Below are 23941 nucleotides of genomic sequence, written 5' to 3' on the forward strand. Positions count from 1 at the left end.
TTCATCTTCATCAATCCCAGGAATCCCAGTTCCACAATAAATGTTTGCTTTGTTCGATCATTTATGTCCAAATAGCTACTTTTGTTAGCGAGTTTTGTAAACAAATCCAATCTCACGAAGCGTGTTCATTAGGAGCAGACGAAATGTCAAAAAGTTATGTTACAGTCCGTAGAAACATGTCAAACGATGTATAGAATCAATCTTTAGGATGTTGTTAAAATACATCTTCAATAATGTTCCAACCGGAGAATTCCTTTGTCTGTAGAATCGCGATGGAACAGAGCTCGCCCTCATGTGAACGAGCGTCACGAGCTCAAGGCATTCTGCCAGACCTCTGACTCATTCCCCTCTCATTCGCCCTCACCTCACAGTAGAAGCATCAAACAAGGTTCTAAAGACTGTTGACATCTAGTGGAAGCCTGTTGACATCTAGGAAGTGCAACATGACCAATATCCCACTGTGTCTTCAATAGGGAATGAGTTGAAAAACGACCAACCTCAGATTTCCCACTTCCTGGTTGGATTTTTGTCTCAGGTTTTTGCCTGCCATATGTGTTCTGTTATACTCACAGACATCATTCAAACGGTTTTAGAACCTTCATATGGTTTTCTATCCAAATATACTAATAATATGCATATCTTAGCTTCTGGGACTGAGTAGCAGGCAGTTTACTCTGGGCACCTCTGGACAAGAAGATAATAAGAAGCCATAAGAAGATAAAAGACTAATCTATGTATCTGTGCCAATATAGTGTCTGTGACAGCATGGGCAGCGCCATTGAGGCTATCTTCACATTAAAGTAGTAACATTTCTTCTTCACAATTGTCTGAGCCCTTCTGATGACCCGATTGGACATGACTTCAACAGGGTCACCAGTAGGGCTCAGCCAAATGAAGTTGGTAGTCCCACCCAGTTGACTACATTCAAATTGTGAAAGTGCATGCAAATGCAGCATTTTGGCCATTAGAGGCCAATATCTTTCTCTCTGTCTGGGCTACAATTGTAGACGGTTGGGTAATTATGCTTTTCACCTGTGAAAGGCTGTTGTGCTGCTAATGAGGGAGTTCTATTAACCTGAGCCGAGGTGCACCGGTCCATGGCCCCTGACATGAATGGATAAAAGCGGTGAGGGCGGAGCACCCTTCTAAAATTGAACAGTAGCCTTACATTTAGGTTTTTGTCCTAACACTACACAGCTGATTCAGATTAACAAAGCTGGATGATTATTTGAATCAGCTTTGTAGGGCTAGGGGAATAAAAAGAAAATGTGCAGCCCTTTGGGGTTCAGGTGACTGAGTGTGGGAAGCCTTTGTCATAGGGTAAAAGTTGCACACCCCTGGGCTGTAGGCTGCACACTTTGGGTCAAATATTAGGTTCTGTAGCTGTGTATTTTATCAGAACAAATCTCTTCTACAATGATTATTTTCCTTAGCTCAGGGTAAGTAGTAGCAGGCCTAGGAGAGTCTTATGCGACGCAAACATTTGAGTTGTGTTCTTCCTCCTTTTAATCATAATAATTTGTCAAATGCCTTACAGGTTGTTTTGCCTATTGATGGCAGCTGTGGGCATACAAGCACAACAGACACCTTCTATAAGTATGCATTTTGCACCTTGCAAATTTAAGCACTAAGCGTTTGACAAGATTTTTTTTTTAAACTAACCTTTCCTATTCCAGATGACCTCAACGCTGAATGCCTTGGTAACGTTATTCGTTTGAGTGTCGCTCCTCTTTTTGAAGAGGTTGACGCTGTCTTCAGTGAGTTTGCCTCTTATGATTCTCTTTCTCTCCTTTCATAATTCATGGCTTGATATTGCTTGTCATCTATTGTGTTCACACCATCTCCGTCCCTTCCAGATGACACACAAATCATAAACCTGACGCCTGGCCTTGCTACTCAGTGTGGATTCAGCTTTAAATTTGACCCCATGGGGAATGCCATGTTTTTTGCTTCTCTTCAAAACTGCTTTTCCCAAAACATGGTAACCCTAAGAACTGTAGTGTTTGCTTGTACTTCAAATGGACAGTTTGCCTTTCAGTGTCACTGCATTTGCAACTCGTACTGTAGCAATGTCATTTTATTTACCTTTGACATGGAGTCATGCTGAGACCAGGCTCTTTTACAGATGAGCCCTGTCTACACAAAGATAAAAGTCTATATTTGCATCACTAGATGGAAAAATGAAATAACTGAACCCATTCTTCAGTAAAAAGGTCCTCAATAAGCCTGAGTTGCCGAAGTCCGGTTCCAGAAACATTGAAGCAGTTTTACTTAACTCTGTGGATATCAAAAGGATCTCCATTGTTAGCCACCCCTTGGTCTGGTATCTCTTACCTCTAAGTTAACGATGACGTAAGGTACAGCAGAAGTTTATGGAGGGCTTTCAGAGGGCCAGCCAACTTTCTGATACAGACTGCAGTGATGTGAACTATTGAGCTCTACTCCTGTAGTGTGGCTTCAATACAGTGGCAGCTGCATTCATATAGCCAATTTTGCCACAGTCTATAACTTGCATGAATGTCACCTGAATTGTTTTTTTGCTATATAATGAAGGCTTTTTTCCCTTCCCCCTTCATTTTAGGATGATAAGATGTTCAGCTTGGTCATGCAGTTCAGGCTGCCAGGAAACCACATGACTGAAGACCCTGTTTATAGAGTGGGCAAAACCTGTAGCTACACCCCCTGGACCTCCCGAGAGATTCTGTGCGACCGCAACTACATGGAGGCAAGTGAGCAGAGCATGCCCCAATGGACATGTTTACAGTCCTGCTTGTCGTACTGCCTGTATAAATGATCTGTCTAGAGCTACAACTGTCCAGTGTTTCATTTCTTCTGCGACACAACGTAGAGGTCTTGACTCTCTCAATTCCACTCGCGTCTTCAAAATGCACATAGGAGAACTTTAGAGGTGAGGAATTTTGGCCTATTCTCAATGCATTTAAGGAGGCGAGTGGACAGATTTCTGAACTGGCCCTTGATTTCCTCTTGTATGGGAGGGAGAAAATGCATAGGGAATAATGGCCTTTCTTCTCTAGGTGTCTGTCAGAAGGACTCTTCCAGACATCCAAACCATCCCCAAACAGCCCACTGGGGGCCCGAAAGCAAGGAGCGGCAACTTCCGGAGGGGAGCTGAGGTTTATATATTTCAGTTTCTGTAATTTCACTACAAAATGACAGGATGGCGCTAAACAATGTGCGTTTGACAATTTTGTTTAATTCATGTTTCCATTTCCTGAGACAGGCTGTTGCTTCAGGATACAAAATGACAGCAGTCGTCTTTAGTCCTAGCAAGAATGTCATGAATGTGGATGAGGTCCAAAGGAAGGGCTATGCAATAGCCAACACTCCCACACGGCTGGTGTTAAGAAGCCCTCATAATGCAGAGGAGACATACCTCCAGAATGTAAGCTGACCTCCATGAACTGGGTCATGTTCAGTAGAGCAAACATTTGGAAACGGTGGCCCTACCTGAACTCTGCAACATATTGTTAATACCGTGTGTCCTACTGAACAGGTAGCTGGGGTTCCGATGCGGGTGCTCTCAACCTCAACCTTCTTTGAGCAGAAGTGGCTGGTTACTCGAGTAGATGCCACGGCTGTATGTCCAACACCAGGTTGAGTGTGAAATAATTTAAGATCCTATAAGCCCAGTTCTTAATTGGCTCCAGACAAGACATTCATGTAGTGTTCAGTTGGGAAAATGTTTTCCAAATAATGGCACAGTTTTCAGTTGCAAAATGTTCTGTTTTGATGTGCACTTGGCTTCTTGTGTCACTGCAGAGGCAGTGGCCTTTACTCCAGAAGTGATCACCTGGTACATGCCCAAGCACATAGACCCACTTTTCTCCTCTGATGCCTTCACCATGTTGGAGGTGTACATGGGAATTGACGCTAAGAGGCTGGACACTGAGGAAATGGCTGCCAGAAACTACTCGGTTTTAGTCACAGAGGCTCATATTATTGTTGAAATTCCGGTGGGGGCGGTTGGCGGCTACTTCAAGGTCAGCATTGGATGAGTAAAATGTTCCTGTCTTATTTGTAGAGCCCTTTATACTATAGCAGTTGTCAGTGCTTTGCAGTAACCCTTTGCCATCTCTCATGGGTAAACTCCTAGAAATGTTTCTTATTGAGCAATTGTTTGCTTAACCAGGCTAATATACAATGGTTTGCAAAATTGTGAGAATTTTGCATAAAATTACACTTAAACATACTCTACCTCTTGTCTTTGCAGTTTGTCCTTTAGCCGCTTGAAATTTCAGACCAAATATCCACACTAAAGTATTGTTTACCTGACTTTTTAGGGAGGCGGTAGCTTTGCCACTGTCAACTGAATGCAAGCAACACTCGGCTGCTGTTTACATATTGCGCAAGTGTTTACTTTGCGTGTCAGTTGCTTTGAAAATGCAAGTTGACAAACATACACCTACCAGCTGTCTAAAGTCTGGTAACCAATACTTTCCTTTAGATATTGTGTCTTAAATTACGAGCGGCAAAAAGTGGTAGAATAATTGTATTTAACATTCTGGCTTATAAGGAACATTTACCTGTTTTTGCACTCAAATTGTGTATTACAGCCTGACTGCATCACTCGTCTCCCTTACAGAGCCATATTCAGGATGACCAGTACTTTGTCACTTACACCATTGAGCCCATGCTTGAGTTGCTGTGGATCGAGGAGGTCGCACACGAGAACACCAGCTATAAAGTCCTCTTCCCTATCACAACACCTCCGATGGCCAGGCCTCCACAAGTTCGCAACTGTGAGTCTGGTTTAGTTAAATAGCGCCTATGGTAATTTGGGATGCCTGGGTTGTTCATTAGGCACAAAACAGAAAATGTACTGAAACGGGGAGGCAATACCTGGACTTACCCAATAACAAATGTCCATTTTCAACTTCCATTGTACCGCATTTCAAAATGTTTTCCTTTGTTTGCCAATGAACAGACACGCCCTTAGACACAGTTCCTGAGCAGGCAGTGTTTGTGCTTGAGTTGGGGACCTTCAACCTTGATGTGGAGCTGCTGAACATCACCTTTCCCACCATGGTGCTAACTGTTGCAGAGTGCAACGCCAGGGGCTTCAATGTTCAAGAGCAGAGATCCCCGGACAACACCTTGAAGACCTTCAGGATGGAGGTGCCCTTCTCAGACCCGGTGGTCTTTAAGGAGGTGTGTTTCTGTTAAATGCAAAGCCACACGCAGTGATTTGTTCATGCCCTAATAAGTGGGCCACCAACAAAATATAAATAATGGCACAAATGTACTTTGTATCCCTCATTTACTCAAGTGTTGTTTTAATAGTCCCCATATGTACTTAGTTGTCACTTGATGTTGAATAGAGTTCTGTTGCAACAATAATGCTGACCAATGCTTTTAACTTCACTACAGAGAAGGGCGGAACAAGGTGTCACAACCTTCACTCTTCAGCTGATCTACGGCCTGGTCATCTTTCCAGAGTACGCTCCTTTCTCTCACTCTGCCGTTGTGGACGCTGTACTGCTGGACATTGGTATGCCTCTGGACTACGCCAAACTACTGTTGAATGGTTTCCTCTCGTTAATGATTGCCCTGAAAGGAAATTGGCAGTGAAAGACCAACTAGCCATACTGTAGGGTTTTCCTATGCGGTCTTTCTACAGAGAATGTTAAGCTTTAGAGTATTTGGACCCAGTTTCCCTGTTCCTGATTTGCCAGGATCGTGTTTATTCAGTCCCACCGTAGCAAAACATTTTGCAATCTAAACAAGGGTTTCTTCTTGGACAAGTTCAAGTAGTACCTTCCTGTTTTTTGTGCTTAATTAATGAACACAACCCTGTTTGTCCTTGTAGTGCCACCCTCAGTCACTGGCAACTGTGATCAGGAGAACTTCCACATCACTGTGGACTACAGGAACCAAGAGCCCTTTTTTGTGGTCTTGGTTGGCAAGCGGCTGCTTAACCATGAGTTTGCTCAACAGTATTTAACAGAGGGCGACACAGACTTCACCATCACGTTGCCCTTCTCTTCGCCGGACGCAGTGTTTGAGGTACGACGCTCTCCCAAAACATGTTAACCTAAATTGCTGCAGCTAGCTTTGCTTTCCTTACCCTGTATACATGCATACAATATTGGACTAATGAACTCTCCCATTGGTTCCCAGTCGGTTCACTCGTCCTCTGTCAGGAGCAGACTGGATGTGGCTCTGTTGAATCCTTACAACAACATGACCATCAAATACTTTTCCCTGGCTTGCAGCTTCCTCAAAACGCTGACTGGTTGGTTCTCAAACAATTACTACGATAAATTATCGTTTAACATGGTTACCAAACCTGGGTGCCTTGCAAATACCGTGAGTCTAAATGGTAGTGCCAGATGGGCATGGTTTGCATTTTTGGTGCTATTCCATTGGTTCAAGCTCAATAAGTTTAACAAATACAGAACCCAGGTCTGATGGCTACCTGTCTTTTGCTCCCCCACCTCCAAGAGTGTTTCTCTAACGGAACGATGACTGCGCTGGCGGTGAAGGTGGATTCTGTTCCCGGTCTGAACCCCGGTCAGCTGACCCTGAGCGACCCCGCCTGTGGTCCCACCTACAGTGACGATCGCTTCGCCTACTTCCACTTCACTGAACTCCTGTGGCACCACCAGGAAGGTAAAATGACTATTACCCTGAGGTGATGGGTACTGTGTATTTACGGACTGTTTGCTTCTGCAGGCTGTAATAAGCAATTCCCCTCTACTACATAGTTTATCAACAATGTCATGCTGTATGAGAACGAAATCTCCTTGCCAGATGAACTTGAGGTGAAGCTGAATGCCACGACGTCTTCAGAGGAGGAATATCAGTAAGTGCATTACGCATCACAATTGTAGCTATTAGCTTTCATAAGGTTTATTTTTCTTCATCCATTGCTCAATACTTTGTATACAGGGAAAATGTGCCTCTACTACCAGTGTCCACTCCACTGCTTGACGTTTCCCCTATTGAAGTTGCTTACATCCCTCTTTAGGTTAAAGGTTTCCTGCTCCTATGTGGCCAACATCACTCGCACATTGGCCTTCCTGACCAGGCCGCGTGACAACGAGCCTTTTGCCGAGACTGGGACGGGTCGACTAATGGTCAGAATGAGACTCGCTCAGGGTAAGCGTGCACAAATTCAGAATTTCAACTTGACCCCTAGCCTCTAAAAGAATCTTGGATGGTCTCCTTTACAAAACCATTCCCAAAAATGTAAGCCTTGTGATATATTACTCGCGTTCTGAGATCTACAGGTGTGGCTATGTAGTAACGGTGAGGAGCTGATTTGGGAATTTGTTAGAAGCCTCTAGTGGGGGGTGGATAGTGTTGGCTATAAATGGCTTGTGTTCATTGGGGCACAACAGGATATGATAAACGAGCATTTCTTAATGGACAAGTTCCGATGGTGCCCACTGACCACGACCCCCGGTTGTCTTGTTCTGTGTTCCAGACGCCTCGTATAACACGTTCCACCAGGAGGAGGACTATCCAGTGGTGAGGTACCTGAGACAGCCTCTGCACTTTGAGGTGGAGCTGACCACGTCCTCTGATCCCAAGGTAGCGCTGGTGCTTGACCACTGCTGGGCCACCCTCAACGAGGACCGCGACTCCCGACCCCGGTGGAATCTCATCATTAATGGGTAACATGTTGTTTTTGGGCCTAAACAAGTGTTATTCCACAGGTGTGGTTCCTGAGTAATTAGCAACCTATCATGCTTGGCAGGCCATTTACTTTGGCTACCGTGGCTATGCCCCCATCCATAGGTCGAGTGGTCACAATGCTTAAAAACGATGTGAGCCATGTGCGGTCTGTCACCAGATCTCCACCCAATTTCACACTTATGGGAGATTCTGGCGCGTATGATCACATGCTTGTTATCACTGAGTGGTCCCTGCAGCGTATCATTGGAACGTATGCTGCATCAAACGACTCTAAACCGCGTTGTCTGAAAAGCATCTAAACAATGTTGTGTTGAGAAATAAAGGTCTTCACAACTTTATTCCAGCTTTGCTTGTAAAATATATCAATGTTAACGTTATCTAGTCTAAATAACAGGTTGACTTGTTTTACAGTATGATGCGGTACAAGGGAGCCATGTAAATCTAGTATAGAAAGTATGGCAGCCATGTTTGTCAACCAAGAACTCCTAGAATGCTGTTCACTGCGACCCGTTGCCTGAGATCTTAACTTAGTTTGGCCACTTCAGCATGTGTACGCCGTAACAAGTACAAACATTATCACATGACAAGTAGTTTACAGGTAACTATACAAAACGCCAATTGTTGTCACCTCCCCAAATACAACCGTAGCACGAAAGCTAAGATATAGCACAATCCATTATTGGGGGCTAAGTCCTTGGGGGAAGGTATTGTGAAGAGGATGATGCAGGAAATATTACTAAGATCTGGGAATTTATCAACAATAAATGGTGAGGCAGACAGTTTTTCTAAGCTATATACCCCTGGAAAGGGGGGGTCTGATCTGGCAACCCTGAGGTAGTTTACACTCTGATGCCGTGTTCAAATCAACTGACGACTTCAGTGCATTCAAGACAATGAGGTTACTCCAGTTGAGATCACCATAAGTCTGACAGACGCTTACGTGATAACCCGACTGCATTGTATGGTGTTAGCTTATATTCAGTACCACCTTCAAGTGTTTTACACACGTGTCCATTACAATCTAGGCAAGAATCAGAAAGCATGAATAAAACGCTAAGCACATTATACTTACGGTACGATGCAGTAGAAACGACAACACGTGACACAGAAAATAAGGCACTTTGATAGGAATACACGCATGTCCACAGTTATTTGTGAGGAAGGCAATAAATGTGCAAGGACTGTATACTTGATCTGGGGAAGTGCTTGGGCTTTCTTTTGAAGGAAAGTTTGTCCGGCTCATTAAATTCTCAAATCTAAATGGTCTGCAACCGTGAAATGGGCTACTTTTGTGAATGAATGAGGCAAAATTAGAAGTTGAAACGGCTTCTAGAAAATTAGCAGGTAGTGTGCCTTGGTCTAAGGTCAGCGCGGGTTAAATGTCCACATGTCAGAATGCACTCACCGTTCCAACATCACGCGCATGAAATCAACTCCCACTGGGGCGACTGAAGATATTTGGAACTTGTGTGTGTGAAAAGGTTAATGTTGGCATTACCTACACCTTTTTACTCAATGTTATCCTTTTGGTTTGCTACAGTTCAGTGTTGTGCCAAGCTGATGGTCAGTCAAATGGAAATCAAGAGCGGCTGGCAAGCTTGGCTTGCCTTTCCGATTGGTTACATAAAACTGCTCTTAACACTGACTGAATAGTTGTTGGTTTTGGGTTGAATTCAGGCACAAGTGACCTCTTGTATTTAAAACAGTTATTGCACTAAACCTAAAGGATTGTTCAGATGCCTGTGCAGCATGGATGTTTGAAACTGAATAGGATCAGTTGACAGGATCCCCAGAAGTTGATGCCGCTTTCAATGGAATTTCCTGTCCTAGAGAATGCGCTAATTGGGAGTTGCTAAACATGAACAAATACCACGGTCAAGTGTAGCAGCATCTTGCTAACCTTATTTAGCTAGCTAATGTTCATATTTAAAAAAAATGTTACTACATTTTTTTTATTTGGGTGAGCACTTTGCCACAGATGGACATGCTGGCCTAATTTTTATCTCAAGAATTTAAATTGGGTTACTATAGAAAGATGACTTATTTTTCCTACATTGTAATGGGCTACAATTACTTATGATTATGCACGCTGCAAATGACCCTTTATTTTGCGGGTGCCTTTTCAGTATCTGGCTGCATGTTACACCAAGCAGTGTAGTGAAGCAACTTTATTGGTCAAAACCATTCATTTGGGGGATCGGGTTTGCTATGAAATCATGCAATTTGACCATTTTTATGAATTGGTATCAACCTAAGTTTGGCCATGTGGACACGGCTGTTTATTAAATCAGCAATGTCATAGCAGTTTTAAAAAAACAAGCTGAAATGTTTTGTATATCATAGGAAAAGACAACATTCACATGGCTGTGCACAAAATGGGTAGTTGAGATCTGTCACTTCAGCTGCAACCATATCGTTGTGCAAAATCCTTACCATCGTCAGTCAGCTCAAGTGATTTGTACTGGTGTGGGTGTTTCTCTTAATATAACGTCTTCAGCTTTCACAAATTCCTTTTTGCTAATATCTGGCAGTTAAACAGTAAAGGATAAACCTCCCAAAGATGCAAATTAAAAAAGTAGGCCTAAACTGTCAATGCGTAGGTTACTTTGTATAGTAGAGCTGCGCCCTTCACAGAAGTCCTCCGTGTGACTCCGATGCCGTGGGTGTAGAATTTATTTTGTGTGACCAATTTTTCTCCAACAGCGGAAGAATTGCTCTGGCGCATTGCATGAAGTTCTTGTTTAAAATGAAGTACTTGTGTTGATGATACCGACTGTCTCTTCGGCAACTTTGGTTAAACCACGATCAATATTCTGGTCAGACTACAGGCGACCTTTCTGGATAATTTAGAATTAAGAACCATTTAGAGGGACATCTCACCTCATGTCAATGGAATTGAATATACATGTTAGACCAAAATAAATATTGTTGACGGAAAGCCCAATTTCTGTTCTTTAAAATAAAAACGTAGCATTTGGGGTGCCGAGGAAGCGGTTTTAAAGTTACCGTCTCCCGACGTAAACTCTAGATGGTAGAAATCTATTAAATTGATAGTCAACTTATTAACTTTACATCGTATCCTCCTTGCAGCTGCAAAAACCCCAGCCTTATGATTCAGTACTATACAAGTTGGTTTAATTGAATTACTAGCTAACTAAATAACACAGGCTAAACACACAGGTGACACAATGACAGCTTGTTACAAGGTTTCTCTTCACACCCCTCACGGTTTTCTGGTCTAATGTTAATTTCTGTTACCATTCCTTTTATGCACTCAGAGATTAGCTATAGAAAATGAATGTCATATTGGTTTTTATTTTGTGATTTTTACTAGAAACGCGCTTACTCTACAGGTAGGACGTCTCTAGCCTTTACATTGTATATGAAATATGTTTTTTCAAGACAAAGGTGATTGTTGGGTAAAGCCTGTTAGCAAAAACATTCCTTTAGTTCATACTGGAGGGGGAGAAAGAACCCACTTCTGCTGTAAATTGATCTGATCCTCACAGGACAGTCATGACACCATTTGCAGCGTTTTCTTGTTCATAACTTAGTCCCTCTCTCTACACTGGCAGCTGTGAGAACCCCGAGGATCCATACCGTGTGGTCTTCCACCCGGTAGAAGCTGACGCCAGGGTCCGCTTCCCCCCTCACGTCAAACGCTTTGAGGCCTATATGTTTTCCTTCGCCGGTGATGCGGTTGAGCCGAGTGGCCAGGTAACAAAGTTCACCCAACAATCTTTCTTCTTTAATTTTAGAGTGGCAATCATCCCTTTAAAAAAAAACTGACACCATCAAATCTTTGATTCCTAGGTCTTTGTCCATTGTGATGTGGTCATCTGTGATGCCAGTAGTCCCACTGGCGGCCCCTGTAGTGGACAATGTGTGAATCAGGACAACCTGAAAAGAGGTAGGTCTTGTTTTATGCTTTTCAGACCCTGGCAGACCATAACTGAACTAATAGGTTCGCTCTCTCAACAGGTCAACAACATGTCAAAGACCTCTTTGAGGAGCGTCATGTATATGTTTCTTCTGGATACATTCTTTGGGTGTAATGTATTGTTCTAACATGTCAAATAAAGTGTTCTATATAAAACAATCCTAACCGTTGGAGCTACCTTAACACCATGTCGTAGGCTTGTCATCTGACATGTATCAATCAACCCTTTTGTAAGCATGGAACTCTGAACCATCCACCGGAGGGAGATAAGTGTTGCACACCAATTTCCCGTCTAGGACAAACAATGGGTGACGAAACAAAAGCTTTCCATTGTCCAGTAGGATGAACTGACTCAATGTTATAGCAGATGGTGGTTTGCCAAAGTGAAACCAGCAGGGCTGTGGTTGGATGCAGTGTTGGTAATTTTCAACTGAAATTACAACTTTCCTTGATACCTCTCACTAGCTTGGTTTCCATCCAAATATGGACATTTCCTCTTCAATGATATGCATGTCAATCTCTCATGGCTCAAATGGGAAGAGCATGACTTCATCGCTACTTGTTTGTGTAAGAAGTGTTGACAAGCTGAATGTACCGAGCTGTCTGTTTTAAACTCGCGCACAGCTCAGACACCCATGCATTCCCCACAAGACATCTCTTCACAATCTCCAAGTCCGAACTACGAAGGTAGAGCCACGAATACGTTGCAATCTATTCCGCATCAGGATAAGATTTCAACACACACCGTACGGCACAGCGGGGACTGAAGACACTCCTTAAAGTTGCGAGCTTGCACCGCGGGACGGTTTCATTGCTCCAGACCACCACAAGGGGAGTTTGTGCAATCATTATGCATTTGGGTCCCAAGGCTTTGGGATGACCAAAGACTAATTTTGACACGAGCCACCCTTGCCTTGTGGCGCTCAACGAAGATTGCTGACAAAACAGATGGAAGTTGTCTTAACGAGTCAAGCAAATGTACAATTTGAGAGGAATGTGATAATGTAGAGACGTGGCCATATATTTTTTTGTCATAGTTAAATTACAAAAATCTCTATTTAGCAAGTTCAGACTAGCTAGTGTTTTGTAATTTTGTCTTTCAGGGACTCCTGAGAACCAACAAACCAGGATGTTGTCTTGTGAAACAGTGGCTGTAAAGCATCTAGCTGGCTAAAGCATTGACTGCACAATTGTAAGCTTGCCTTGTAATGCAGCTAAAGTAACATGGCTAGCTATTTACTTGCTTGAGTCGGATTAAAAATAACTGTTGCCGCTCTGGGTATGGACCCTAAAACGTAGTTCTGAACTAATATTCATACCAATCAATGAACCTCAAGTCTGAATGGCATTAATGAAGCCTAGAGTAGAATATACCTTTATTGTGCCAAGGATGCAAGACCTCTATACACATGTATTTTAGTTAATACCACGTATGAGATTGCCATCTTGTAGCCTGTACATTGAATATATTCACCGATCATGTACTCTTCCTTGGCAAAGAAAGGTGTGGTTCTGGTATGACAGACACTTTCAGTCATATAAAACGATGCGGTGTCTGCACGTATGTATTACAATTATACACTTCAGTGTTTACTGCTCCTGGGATATCAATGATTACACATTGTAACTATACAATAGACTAAACATGATTGATTTGTAATTCATACAGGGGAAAAAACGTATGCATATCTAACTCCATTAATCTGAGGACAGGATAGTATTTCAACCAGTGGAGAATGTGAAACGCTTTATTGAAAGAAGTGCATTTTATTTATAATATTATACGAGTTCAATCTTGGGCGGGCAGGTGGGTAGAGCGTTGGACTAGTAACCAGAAGGTTGCAAGATCAAATCCCGGAGCCGAGAAGGTAAAAATCTGCCCCTGAACAAGGCAGTTCCTAGGCCGTCATTCTTATCTGACATGCCTAGTTAAAGGGTAACTACACCCCAAAATCGATATGTCTTAATTGGTTTCCTGCTAGGGTTTTAAACGTTGTCGTGGACATATAACATGATTGGATGTTCTATTTCTATTAAAAAGGTGTACATTTTAGAGAGCGAAAACCTATAGATGCAGGGACAAACGGGGAAATGTAAATGGAGAAACATTGAAGGGATTTTACAGGGCCCTAATGGACTACAGACATTGACAGTCTCCTAGCCTAAAAACAAATGCTGAATGCACTGCCTAGATTTTGAGGGAAACTCACTGTCCATTATTTGATTTGATCAGGGCAGGGAAGCACTAACTGCATTTAGTCCAATAAAAAGATAACATTAGGGTGATAAATAAAAGGCAGTTGCTCCACGCATGACACGAGAACCCTCTGCTGGAGCAAAACGCTTACAGCACCTGGTATTCCCAGGCGGTCTCCCATCCAAGTACTAACCAGGCCCGACCCTGCTTAGTTTCCGAGATCAGGCATACTTTTATTTTTTATTATGAAAAAACACATTTACAACATTCAGCCAATATTAATTAAGGATGAACAATTCACCCTTTTACAAAATCAGAAAAGAGGGAAAAAAATAAATTTAAAACACAATCATTCACTAATAACAATTAGTAATTAAATACAAGTTTCCCATTTGACAGAATTTCAAAAGTACTCCCCCACACAAACAGTTTTTCAAAATGTCCTCCACCGTATTTATATATTATCTCTGTATCCTTTCTAAAATCCTCCTAAAAAGACCTTCCACACTCACACATTTCCCTTCATAATGACCCATGTTCCTTCTTAATCTTACAGCGTATCTAGCATGACTTAAAACATAATTAACCAAATTAAAATTCAAAACTTTACTTTTCCCATTAATCCCAAAGAAAGAATCTTCTCCATTCCACCTCATTCAAAATCTCCTCCCCCGAATGTTTTACTAAAAGCCCTTTTAAAAACTCATAAATCTTTTAACCTGCTACATTCACTAAAAAAGTGCATAAAATGTTCCTCAATACCACAAATATCACATTCTCTTTTGATATCCCTATTTATTTGATGCAAAACCACATTTGTAAAAATCCTATTATGTTTCAATTTAAAATCGTTGTCTTCACACTCTATAGAATTATATTTTACATTTACATTCTTCCATATTGATTTCACATCCATATTTGCAAACACCCTAGACCACACTTTTTCCGAAGCAGGAACTTTTATCTCTTTTAAAATACATTTACTATAAACCATTTTAACTTTTAAACCTGAAATCATGTTTCTCCCCATTACTTTCAGAATATAAAACCGGTAAACCCCTCGCTCTTTTAGCCACCCCTTTATTTATTAAAATCACCCACTCCCCAGGAATACATTCTAATATTTTCTTATACATATTCTCCACAGTAGTTTTACTTATCTCTTCATCTATTTCAACCACATTATCATATATTGCTTGAAACGGAAGGAACCCAGGAATTAACTCATATACTATGTCACCTATCTGCCTCATCCCAGCCCTCATAAAATATTTACAAAACAACGTCATATTATTACACTTTATCTTTGGATTTAAAAATATCGGCTGATTTAAAATATTTTCTAAAATGGTACATTAAGAAATATTTGGTAAAAATTGCCCCCAAGCCTCAAATACTTCTCTATAAAACAATGATATATTACCTACCATTTCCTTCTTCATACTCATCAATAAACCATTGTCCCCCACCCTCCCTACCTCTTGCAAATAATCTTTAAAAAACCTTTTCCACCCATAATCCCAATTCACCAAATAAATATTTCTGTACCGTTTTTACTCTAATTGCTGTTTTCCTTACACTTAAATCTACCAACTTCAACCCCCCCTCCTCATAACCTGCAATCAAAGTTTTAAAAGCTATTTTCACCCCCTTCCCATCCCATAAAAAATGTACCAAAATCGTATTCATTTCAGATAAAACCCATTCTGGCATATCCAAAACATTAATTACGTAAATAAAAATTGACATCAACAAGGAATTTATCACAATGACTTTCCCTTTTAACTTCAAAGACCTCCCCCTCCACATATTTACCACCTTTCTAACTTTATTTATTACACCACTCCATGTCAAATCCCTAGCTTCCATTTCCTTCACCCCTAAAAAAACTCCTAACACCTTAAAATAATCGTTTACCACCTTAAAAGTAAAATTTCCCTCATTAATCTTCCCAATATACATTACAACTGACTTCTCCATGTTAACCTTTGCCCCTGATGCTTGTCCATATACTTTAAAACACTCCATCACCCTTTTAACACTTCCCTCATCTCTAACTGTTATAGTGGTATCATCTGCGTATTGATGAATCAAACTAAAACCTCCTTGTGGAGTCTGTACACAATGTATAAGATGATATTTTTTAAGAAATGCTGCTAAAGGTTCTACTGATAAAACTCATAATAAAGCTGATAAAGGGCACCCCTGTCTCACAGATCTCAAGAATAAAATAATCAGTAAAAACCCCATTACACTTCACCCTACTTTATGCCTTCTTATATAATAATTTTATCCATCCTATTATTCTATTACCAAAACCATATTTATCCATTACCCTAAACATAAAATCATGTTCTACCCTATCAAAGGCTTTATTTAAATCTATGCTTAACACTATTCCCCCTATCTTATCATGATTCATTTTATTTATCACATCTCTAATTGTATCAGCAATATCTCTACCAGGCACACTATAATTCTGTGTAGGTGCTATAATATCATTTAAAACTTGCTTCATTCTATTTGCCAGTATCTTAGCTAAAATCGTATAATCTGAATTTAATAAACTAATTGGCTTATAATTCTCCAGTTTCAATTTGCTCCACTTATTTTTATATAAAATCGTTATCAGCCCTGTCACCATAGATTCTGAAACACTATTATTATCCTCCATATATTGATACACTTCCAATAAAATAGGTGCTAAAAAACGTTCATATATTTTATAAAATTCTGCAATTATTCCATCCACTCCAGGACTCTTATTTACTTGTAACCCCTTTATCGCATCTTTATCTTTATTCACTGTTATCTTCCCAACACACATTTGTTTATCCTCAACATCAATTTGCACATCCACACTATCCAATATCTCCTTTACACACCCCTCATCCACCTCCCCTTTCTTAAATAAATCCTTGTAAAAATTCTGCACTGTTTCTAATATCTCTACATAATCATTGACAACTTCACCCTTTACATTTTCAATCTCTCATATATGTTCTCCTCTGTTTATTCTTCTCTAAACCAAGAAAAAATGAAGTACATTTCTCCCCCTCCAAAACATACTTTGCCTTACTTCTTATAATTGCACCCTTACACTTATCTATTTCATATTTACTCAGTTTTGCTTTTAAATCTAAAAACGTTTCTATATTATGATTAAGTTCACTGTCACACTTCCCCATTTCTTCATCCAATCTAGCCCTCAACTCATTTTCTTCTCTTTTCATCTTTCCCCTCTTTTTCCTTGCATATCTTATACTAAAACCTTTTATTTTTTCCTTAACCTTGTCCCACCATAAACACTTATCATTCTCTTTCTGCTTATCCTCCATTTCACATGCTATCAAAGATTTAATTTGTTTCCCATATTCCTCATCTTCTAAATACCCTGCATTCATACACCATATTCCACCCCCTGTTCTTTCCTTATCTAAACCCACTGAACATGTTAAACCTGCATGATCACTAAAAGTTGTAAAAACATACTTAATATCTTTCATAAAATTCCTTAAACCTTCTTTTACTAAAACCAGATCTATCCTTGTTTGTTTCAAATCCCCTAAAACCACCTGCCTTCTAGAAAATTCTCTTTTGTCTGGATTTTCCTCTCTCCACATATCAATTATTCCTTTTTCTAACATCATCTTCTTTAAAACCCCCCTAGATACATCACTTCTAAAAATAGCTCCTCTTGTCATATCCAGTCTATCCATTTTAACATTAAAATCCCCAACTACAATACAATTCCCCTCACACCATTTCCCTAATTCTAAAAATAAATCTTTGCGCTCTATTTCATTATTAGGCGCGTAAATATTTATAATTCTAAAAACCATACTCATATATTCAAAATCCAAAATTAAAATCCTCCCATTATTATCATTATATATATGTTTCACATTCTCTACCACATCCTTCTTCAATAAAATAGCAACACCACATGAATTACCCCTGGCATTGTTAACAAAAATAAAATCTCTCCATATTTTTTTAACTTCTAAAATACATATATTGTCCCAATGTGTTTCTTGAAGGCATAAAATATCAGAATTCTTCATTTTGACTATTCTTTGAAATTTTTCCATTGTTCTTAAACCATTCGCATTTATTGACATAAAATTAACCATTCCGATAAATAGTAAAAATAATAAATATTTTCTCATTTACCTCTATCTGTTGTCATGTTTTCTTCCTTTTCTGTCCTTTTTCACCTCCGCCGCCGCTTTCCTCTTCCTGTAGCCTCCCCATTTTCTGTCAATCTGTTCCATGTCATCTGAATCTGAAATTGAAACTTAAACTCTTCTTTCCGGTGCCTGTTGTGCTTCCTGTATCCATTTGTGTCTCCTTTATTATTGTCAGCATCCCACTCCCCTCCACTTCACCTTCTTCCGAGGCACCCACATAGCCCGAGGTCCCCCCCAAAATCTGTGAGTCCCCAGTTCCTCCATCCAGCCCCCCCCTCCTCCTGAAAACTCCCTCTTCTTATTTCTGAGTCCATACTGCTCCCTATTTCGTTCGTCTTCTGTTCGATTTTCTCCCTTCTTGCGTTCTCCGTCTCTCCACCCTCCACCACGTCCTCTCCTCCATCTTCTTCTGGTCTCGGTGATACATCAGTCTCCACAAAAAGATCTTGGCTCCTCTCCTCATTCACAACCTCTCCACAGTTGCACTCGTCAGTTCTCATGCGACATCCTTCGCAAAATGCCCTTTCCTTTCCACCTAAACATTCTCTTGCATAATGCCCTTGCTTCCCACACTTATAACATTTTAATTCAGGGCAGTCCTTCAAAATATGACCAGGCTGAATACAAAGCCTACAAACTCTGACCTGCTTATCATGAATAACTCTAAAGTACTCTCCTCCTTCAAGTGTGTCAAACTTTGTAGAGTAAGGCAATGATTTCACAGTGTCAGTAAATTTCACTTTGCAGTATCTCGTGCCATCTGCTATCTCCGTCCCTGGCCAAACTCTCCTCCTGATTTCAGAGACTGCTGATACACCCCAGCTACATAGCTTGGCCAATATAGCGTTGTCTTCCATATACACAGGCAGATTCATGAAAGAGACTATAAGTTCATTGGAAACCATGTCTCTTGCCATAATTCTTGTTTCTTTAATCATAAAGCCATCCATTAAACGCTCTTTTCCATTTCTCATCGTGACCTCGTACTTTCTTTCTCCTTTTACTCTACATCCCACCACCTCTCCACACACCTCTTTAATTGCACGTAGTAACTCCATCGTCGTGACCCTATCTTCTCCCATCAACTCCACTGCCACCGTAAATTCTTTACCATATTTCATCTCTCCTTCATCTCCATTTTTCTTCCGTTGAGCATTTTCTTTGTCCTTGTCCATTCCATTAGCCATTGCCATGTTGTCTGTCATAGTAAAGAAAATTAACACCCAAAAAACTCTCCCCCAAGCAGCAAAACTGCAAAGGGGGAAAAAAACGAACCAAACTTAAACTTGTTCAAATGCAAAAATCTAAATTATACTCCAAAAAACGATGAAAATAACCAAAAAAGCTCTCAAGCAAACAAACACTCACGACTTAATTACCAACACCTGTCAAACTTTCCAAACAGGAAGTGCTCACTCAGGCCGGTGTGGTCGTAAGCGATAAACTATCCCTTGGTGCACTATATAAAGTCAAAGTGAATCTGATTAACAGCTGTTGCATTTTCACCATTTAGATAAGCATCTTTGTGTCACTCAAAAAGTAGAAGAAATTGCATATACTGTAGCCATAATTTGTAGCACAGATTGTTGGATGAAATACAAACTAACCTTGCTTACTTATTTCAAAGCAAGGGCACATATTTCAGCCTTGTGGGAAAAAACGGACAAAGACAAAGTCTCCCATCCAAGTACTAACCAGGCCCGACCCTGCTTAGCTTCCGAGATCAGACGAGATCAGGCGTGCACGAGAAAAACTCATGTGACCACTTGCCGCAATGTTATCTTTCTGGCTCATTTTTCAAAATAAAAGCCTGAAACTATGTCTGAAGACTATTGACACCCTGAGGAAGCGATAGGAAAAGGAATCTGCTTGATATCCCTTTAAATGGAGCAAAGGGAGGCTATGGAACATGGAGTTTTCAAAATAGAAGCCACTTCCTGTTTTGATTTTCCTCAGGGTTTCGCCTGCAATATCAGTTCTGTTATACTCACAGACAATTACCCCACTCTTCCACCAAGGCACCTGCAAGTACTCAGACATTTCTGTGGGGAATGGCCCTTGCTCTCACCCTCCGATCCAACAGATCCCAGATGTGCTCAATGGGATTGAGATCCGGGCTCTTCACTGACCATGGCAGAACACTGATATCCCTGTCTTGCAGGAAATCATGCACAGAACGAGCAGTATGGCAGGTGTCATTGTCATGCTGGAGGGTTATGTCAGGATGAGCCTGCAGGCAGGGTACCACATGAGGGAGGAGGATGTCTTCCCTGTAATACACAGCGTTGAGACTGCCTGCAATGACAACAAGCTTAGTCCGATGATGCTGTGACACACTGCGCCAGACCATGACGGACCCTCCACCTCCAAATCGATCTCGCTCCAGAGTACAGGCCTCGGTGTAATGCTCATTCCTTCAACGATAAATGTAAATCCGACCATCACCCCTGGTGAGACAACACCGCGACTCGTCAGTGAAGAGCACTTTTTGGCAGTCCTGTCTGGTCCAGCGACGGTGGGTTTGTGCCCATAGGTGACGCTGTTGCCGGTGATGTCTAATGAGGACCTGCCTTACAACAGGCCTACAAGCCCTCAGTTCAGCCTCTCAGCTTATTGCGGAAAGTCTGAGCACTGATGTAGGGATTGTGCGTGGGAAACATGGGAAACAGTGCTTAAACCCTTTACAATGAAGATCTGTGAAGTTACTTGGATTTTTACAAATTATCTTTGAAAGACAGGGTCCTAAAAAAGGGGAGTTTATTTTTTTGATGAGTTTATATATATATATAGTATTTACAAATTCACCACATTTATGATTTTATATGGGAATCAAAAAGCTTTCATGAATGTTCACCATGTGCTGATGTGCTCAGCACTGTCAACAGACCCCATTATGACATCACAATGTAACGGAAGCCTTGCCATGATATCATTGCTGGTTCCATCTGACAAGCAACATTTAATTTCCACTCATTTCAATGATAGATCTCTCACAGAGATAGGTTAAGTTCTTATTTTGAGAGTGTTAATATTTATCAATCGAGGGAGAAAATGAAGTTTTGTAAGGCTCATCAGTTTTTCAAACGTTTTTCCAAAAATATCACTGTTTATTTTGTGGTTTCATAGACATACAGTATGCCTACATCCATAAAATCTTTAGCTTACATTTTTTTTATGACACACTGTAGAAACTATTTTGCCTACTTCACTTCTGCTATACATTTCATACTGTACCATTGTGATCCAGGGCTATCAGGAGAGCTACCCAATCCCAGAGGGCCATCATGGCTTCATCAGTGATGCCAGACTTCTGCAGATGCAGAGAGCTGAGAGAGAAGCCATGGAAGCAAAGCAAAGAAAGATAAGTGCTATTCTCCATGAGAATTATGTCCGGACTGCTCTCATCGGGGTTGGCAGCACCTTCGCGCACCACTTCGTCCCCTCTATTCAGTGCATTCCGCGGCCGAAAGCTCCACCAAGGCCTTTGCCACGAAGGCTTGAACACATAGCTCTGGCCCCACTGAAGAACGTGGTGGGGGTGGACGGAGCCCAAGTTCGACCTGGATCTAAACTCTCTGGAGTCCATCCAGGTAAATAAATCATTCAGCAGCATTAGCGTGTGGCCTGTTCCCGTCCCTCCAACTGGAGCTCCCTCCAAGAGGGGCAAGAAGAAGAAGAGCAGGCGGGAGTCGAAGCCCTGAAAGTCCAGTCGGACCAGGGCTGTGCTGACAACAACGGACCCATTGACCTGATGGAGGAGGTGAGGGACATCGAGGCTCACCTGAAGGAGGAGGCCTGGAAGGTAGGATGGACTTAAAATTTATTGTAAATGTGAAAGTTTGCAGTTCAGAATTATACTTGGACCGATAAATTGCCAAAACAGATAGTTGTTCCATGTCTTAAAATCAAATCAAAATGTATTTGTCACATGTGCCGAACACAACAAGTGTGGCCCTTACCGTGAAACCAACAGTGCAGTTCAAGAAGAGTTAAGAAAATATTTCCCAAATAAACTAAAGTAAAAATTAATAATAATTAAAGTAACACAATGACATAACAATAACGAGGCTAAATACAGGGGGTATCGGTACCAAGTCAGTGTGCGGGGGTACAGGTTAGAAAGGATACTCTCTTTGACAGCATGATAGAATATATCCTAGAATTCTTTTCTGGTCTATACCAAAGGTGGTACATGAGGTGAAGGCCGTGGGCAGGAGAAGTTTGGGCTCGGCCATGTCCACAGGGGAAATAGCCACCAGCTCTCTGGGAAGACTGAGCTCAGTGGATATGAACACCCCTGCTGAGCTCCGTGACTACTTGGATGTTGGGACCCCGGTCAAGTTGCGTGACAGCCCACCCAGGCCTGCCCCCCCCTCCTATCAAGCCCAGGAGCAAACTGCCTCGGCCTATAAGGTTCCTTAGCTTGCCAAAGGCTGCCACCGGCTCAGGTCAGTCCCTCTCATGTACTCACACTAATGTAAATTAGACAGGGAGATGAAGCTAGGTAGATTGATAGAAAAACAGTAGGAAGGGAAGAGACACGAATGGCTTTAGCCCAGGGCCACACTTGATTTGCCTGTTTCACAGTGAGAACCTTTACTCAAGGCTAATTGGACCCTTCTTCTGAGCAGGGAGCGCACCAAAAATATATGTGCTAAATTTAAAATGATATCATAATGAACTAGTGTTAAAAGCTACAAACAGATATGGAAATGAGTAAATACATAAATAAATACATACAGTTCATAGAGAGATAGATGTCTGCTGTCAACCCATAGACAAGATGGCAGCCAGTGAGCCAAAGGGCCAAATAAAGACCCAGGCCAGATTGCAGCCCCTGTCCAACCCAGAGCAGGCCCTGACTAAGACCGTCAAGCTGCTCCACTCTGCCTCCGATGACTGGTGAGCATTCACTAGACAAGACCAATGGAGCTAGGCTAAAGGAAGCACAGTGTAGTGTCCTTGGAAATGTAGATTTGAGCTACAGAGCGTAGAAACTTCTGAATTTAAGAGACCAAAGTCCTAATTGATGAACATCATTATAATGTTTTTGGAAAATGTTGTGGAAAATGCTTACGTTTCTTTCACTGAATTGCAGGGAGAAGAAGATCGAGGGCTTGACCTCTCTCCGTGTGATGGCTCAGAACCACATGGACATACTGATGCCTAAACTCCATGATATCTGCCTTGCCATTATAAATGAGGTAGCTGTATTCATTCACTGCCCTATTCATTCATCTGCACAAATCTGCTACATTTGGAGAACAAGTCAAATTATTGTGTCATGTTTCTGATGTTCGTGGGTTGTTCTGCTCAACATTAATAGCTGGTCCTGTGTGTGTTATTATGATTCAGGTGAAGAACCTGCGCTCTGCAGTGCCCTGTGCTGCCATGGCCACACTGGGTGACATGTACGTCCACCTCCAGAGGGCCATGGATTGTGAGGTGGAGGGGACGGCACGCGTGCTGCTGCACAAAGCCAGCGAGGCCAACGCCTTCATCCGGCAGGGCGCCAACTTTGCCCTGGGTCACATGGTGCAGAGCTGCACCCCTACCCGTGTCATGAATGCCCTGCTGGTCGGTGGGCTGAGGTAAAGAGGGAGAGGGGTCAATTAACACTCACTAAGGGGTAGATCCGGACTTCCACAAATTGTCCCATTATTCAAACCTATATAAAATATATTTTGATTTGTTTAACACTTTTTTCTTACTACATGATTCCAATTGTGCTATTTCATAGTTTTGATGTGTTCACTATTATTGTAAACTGTAAAAAATTGTAAAAATAAAGAAAAACCCTTAAATGAGTAGGTGTGTCCAGACTTTTGACTGGTACTGTATATATTGTGGTAATGCAAATATGGTACAATCCAAGGGTGCAAAGCTTTTGGAGACTTACCCAGAAAGACTCACAGCTTTAATCACTGCCAAAGGTGATTCTAACATGTATTGTGA

At 41.5% G+C, this 23941-nt stretch overlaps 1 protein-coding gene and 1 pseudogene across 1 annotated transcript; both read left to right on the forward strand.

Moving 5' to 3' along the window:
• The first annotated feature begins 1282 nt into the window (after positions 1-1282).
• On the forward strand, positions 1283-11764 carry LOC116362664 (zona pellucida sperm-binding protein 2-like; annotated as a pseudogene).
• A 9301-nt stretch (positions 11765-21065) lies between these two features.
• On the forward strand, positions 21066-23636 carry LOC116362663 (TOG array regulator of axonemal microtubules protein 1-like). Its single transcript, XM_031816723.1, has 4 exons — positions 21066-21788; positions 22172-22434; positions 23085-23190; positions 23342-23636. Exons 3-4 carry the CDS (start codon positions 23122-23124, stop codon positions 23579-23581), a joined length of 309 nt encoding a protein of 102 aa, XP_031672583.1. The 5' UTR covers positions 21066-21788; positions 22172-22434; positions 23085-23121; the 3' UTR covers positions 23582-23636.
• Positions 23637-23941: the final 305 nt, after the last annotated feature.

The sequence above is a fragment of the Oncorhynchus kisutch genome, unplaced genomic scaffold (genome assembly GCF_002021735.2).
Source record: "Oncorhynchus kisutch isolate 150728-3 unplaced genomic scaffold, Okis_V2 scaffold860, whole genome shotgun sequence".
Lineage (NCBI taxonomy): Eukaryota > Metazoa > Chordata > Actinopteri > Salmoniformes > Salmonidae > Oncorhynchus > Oncorhynchus kisutch.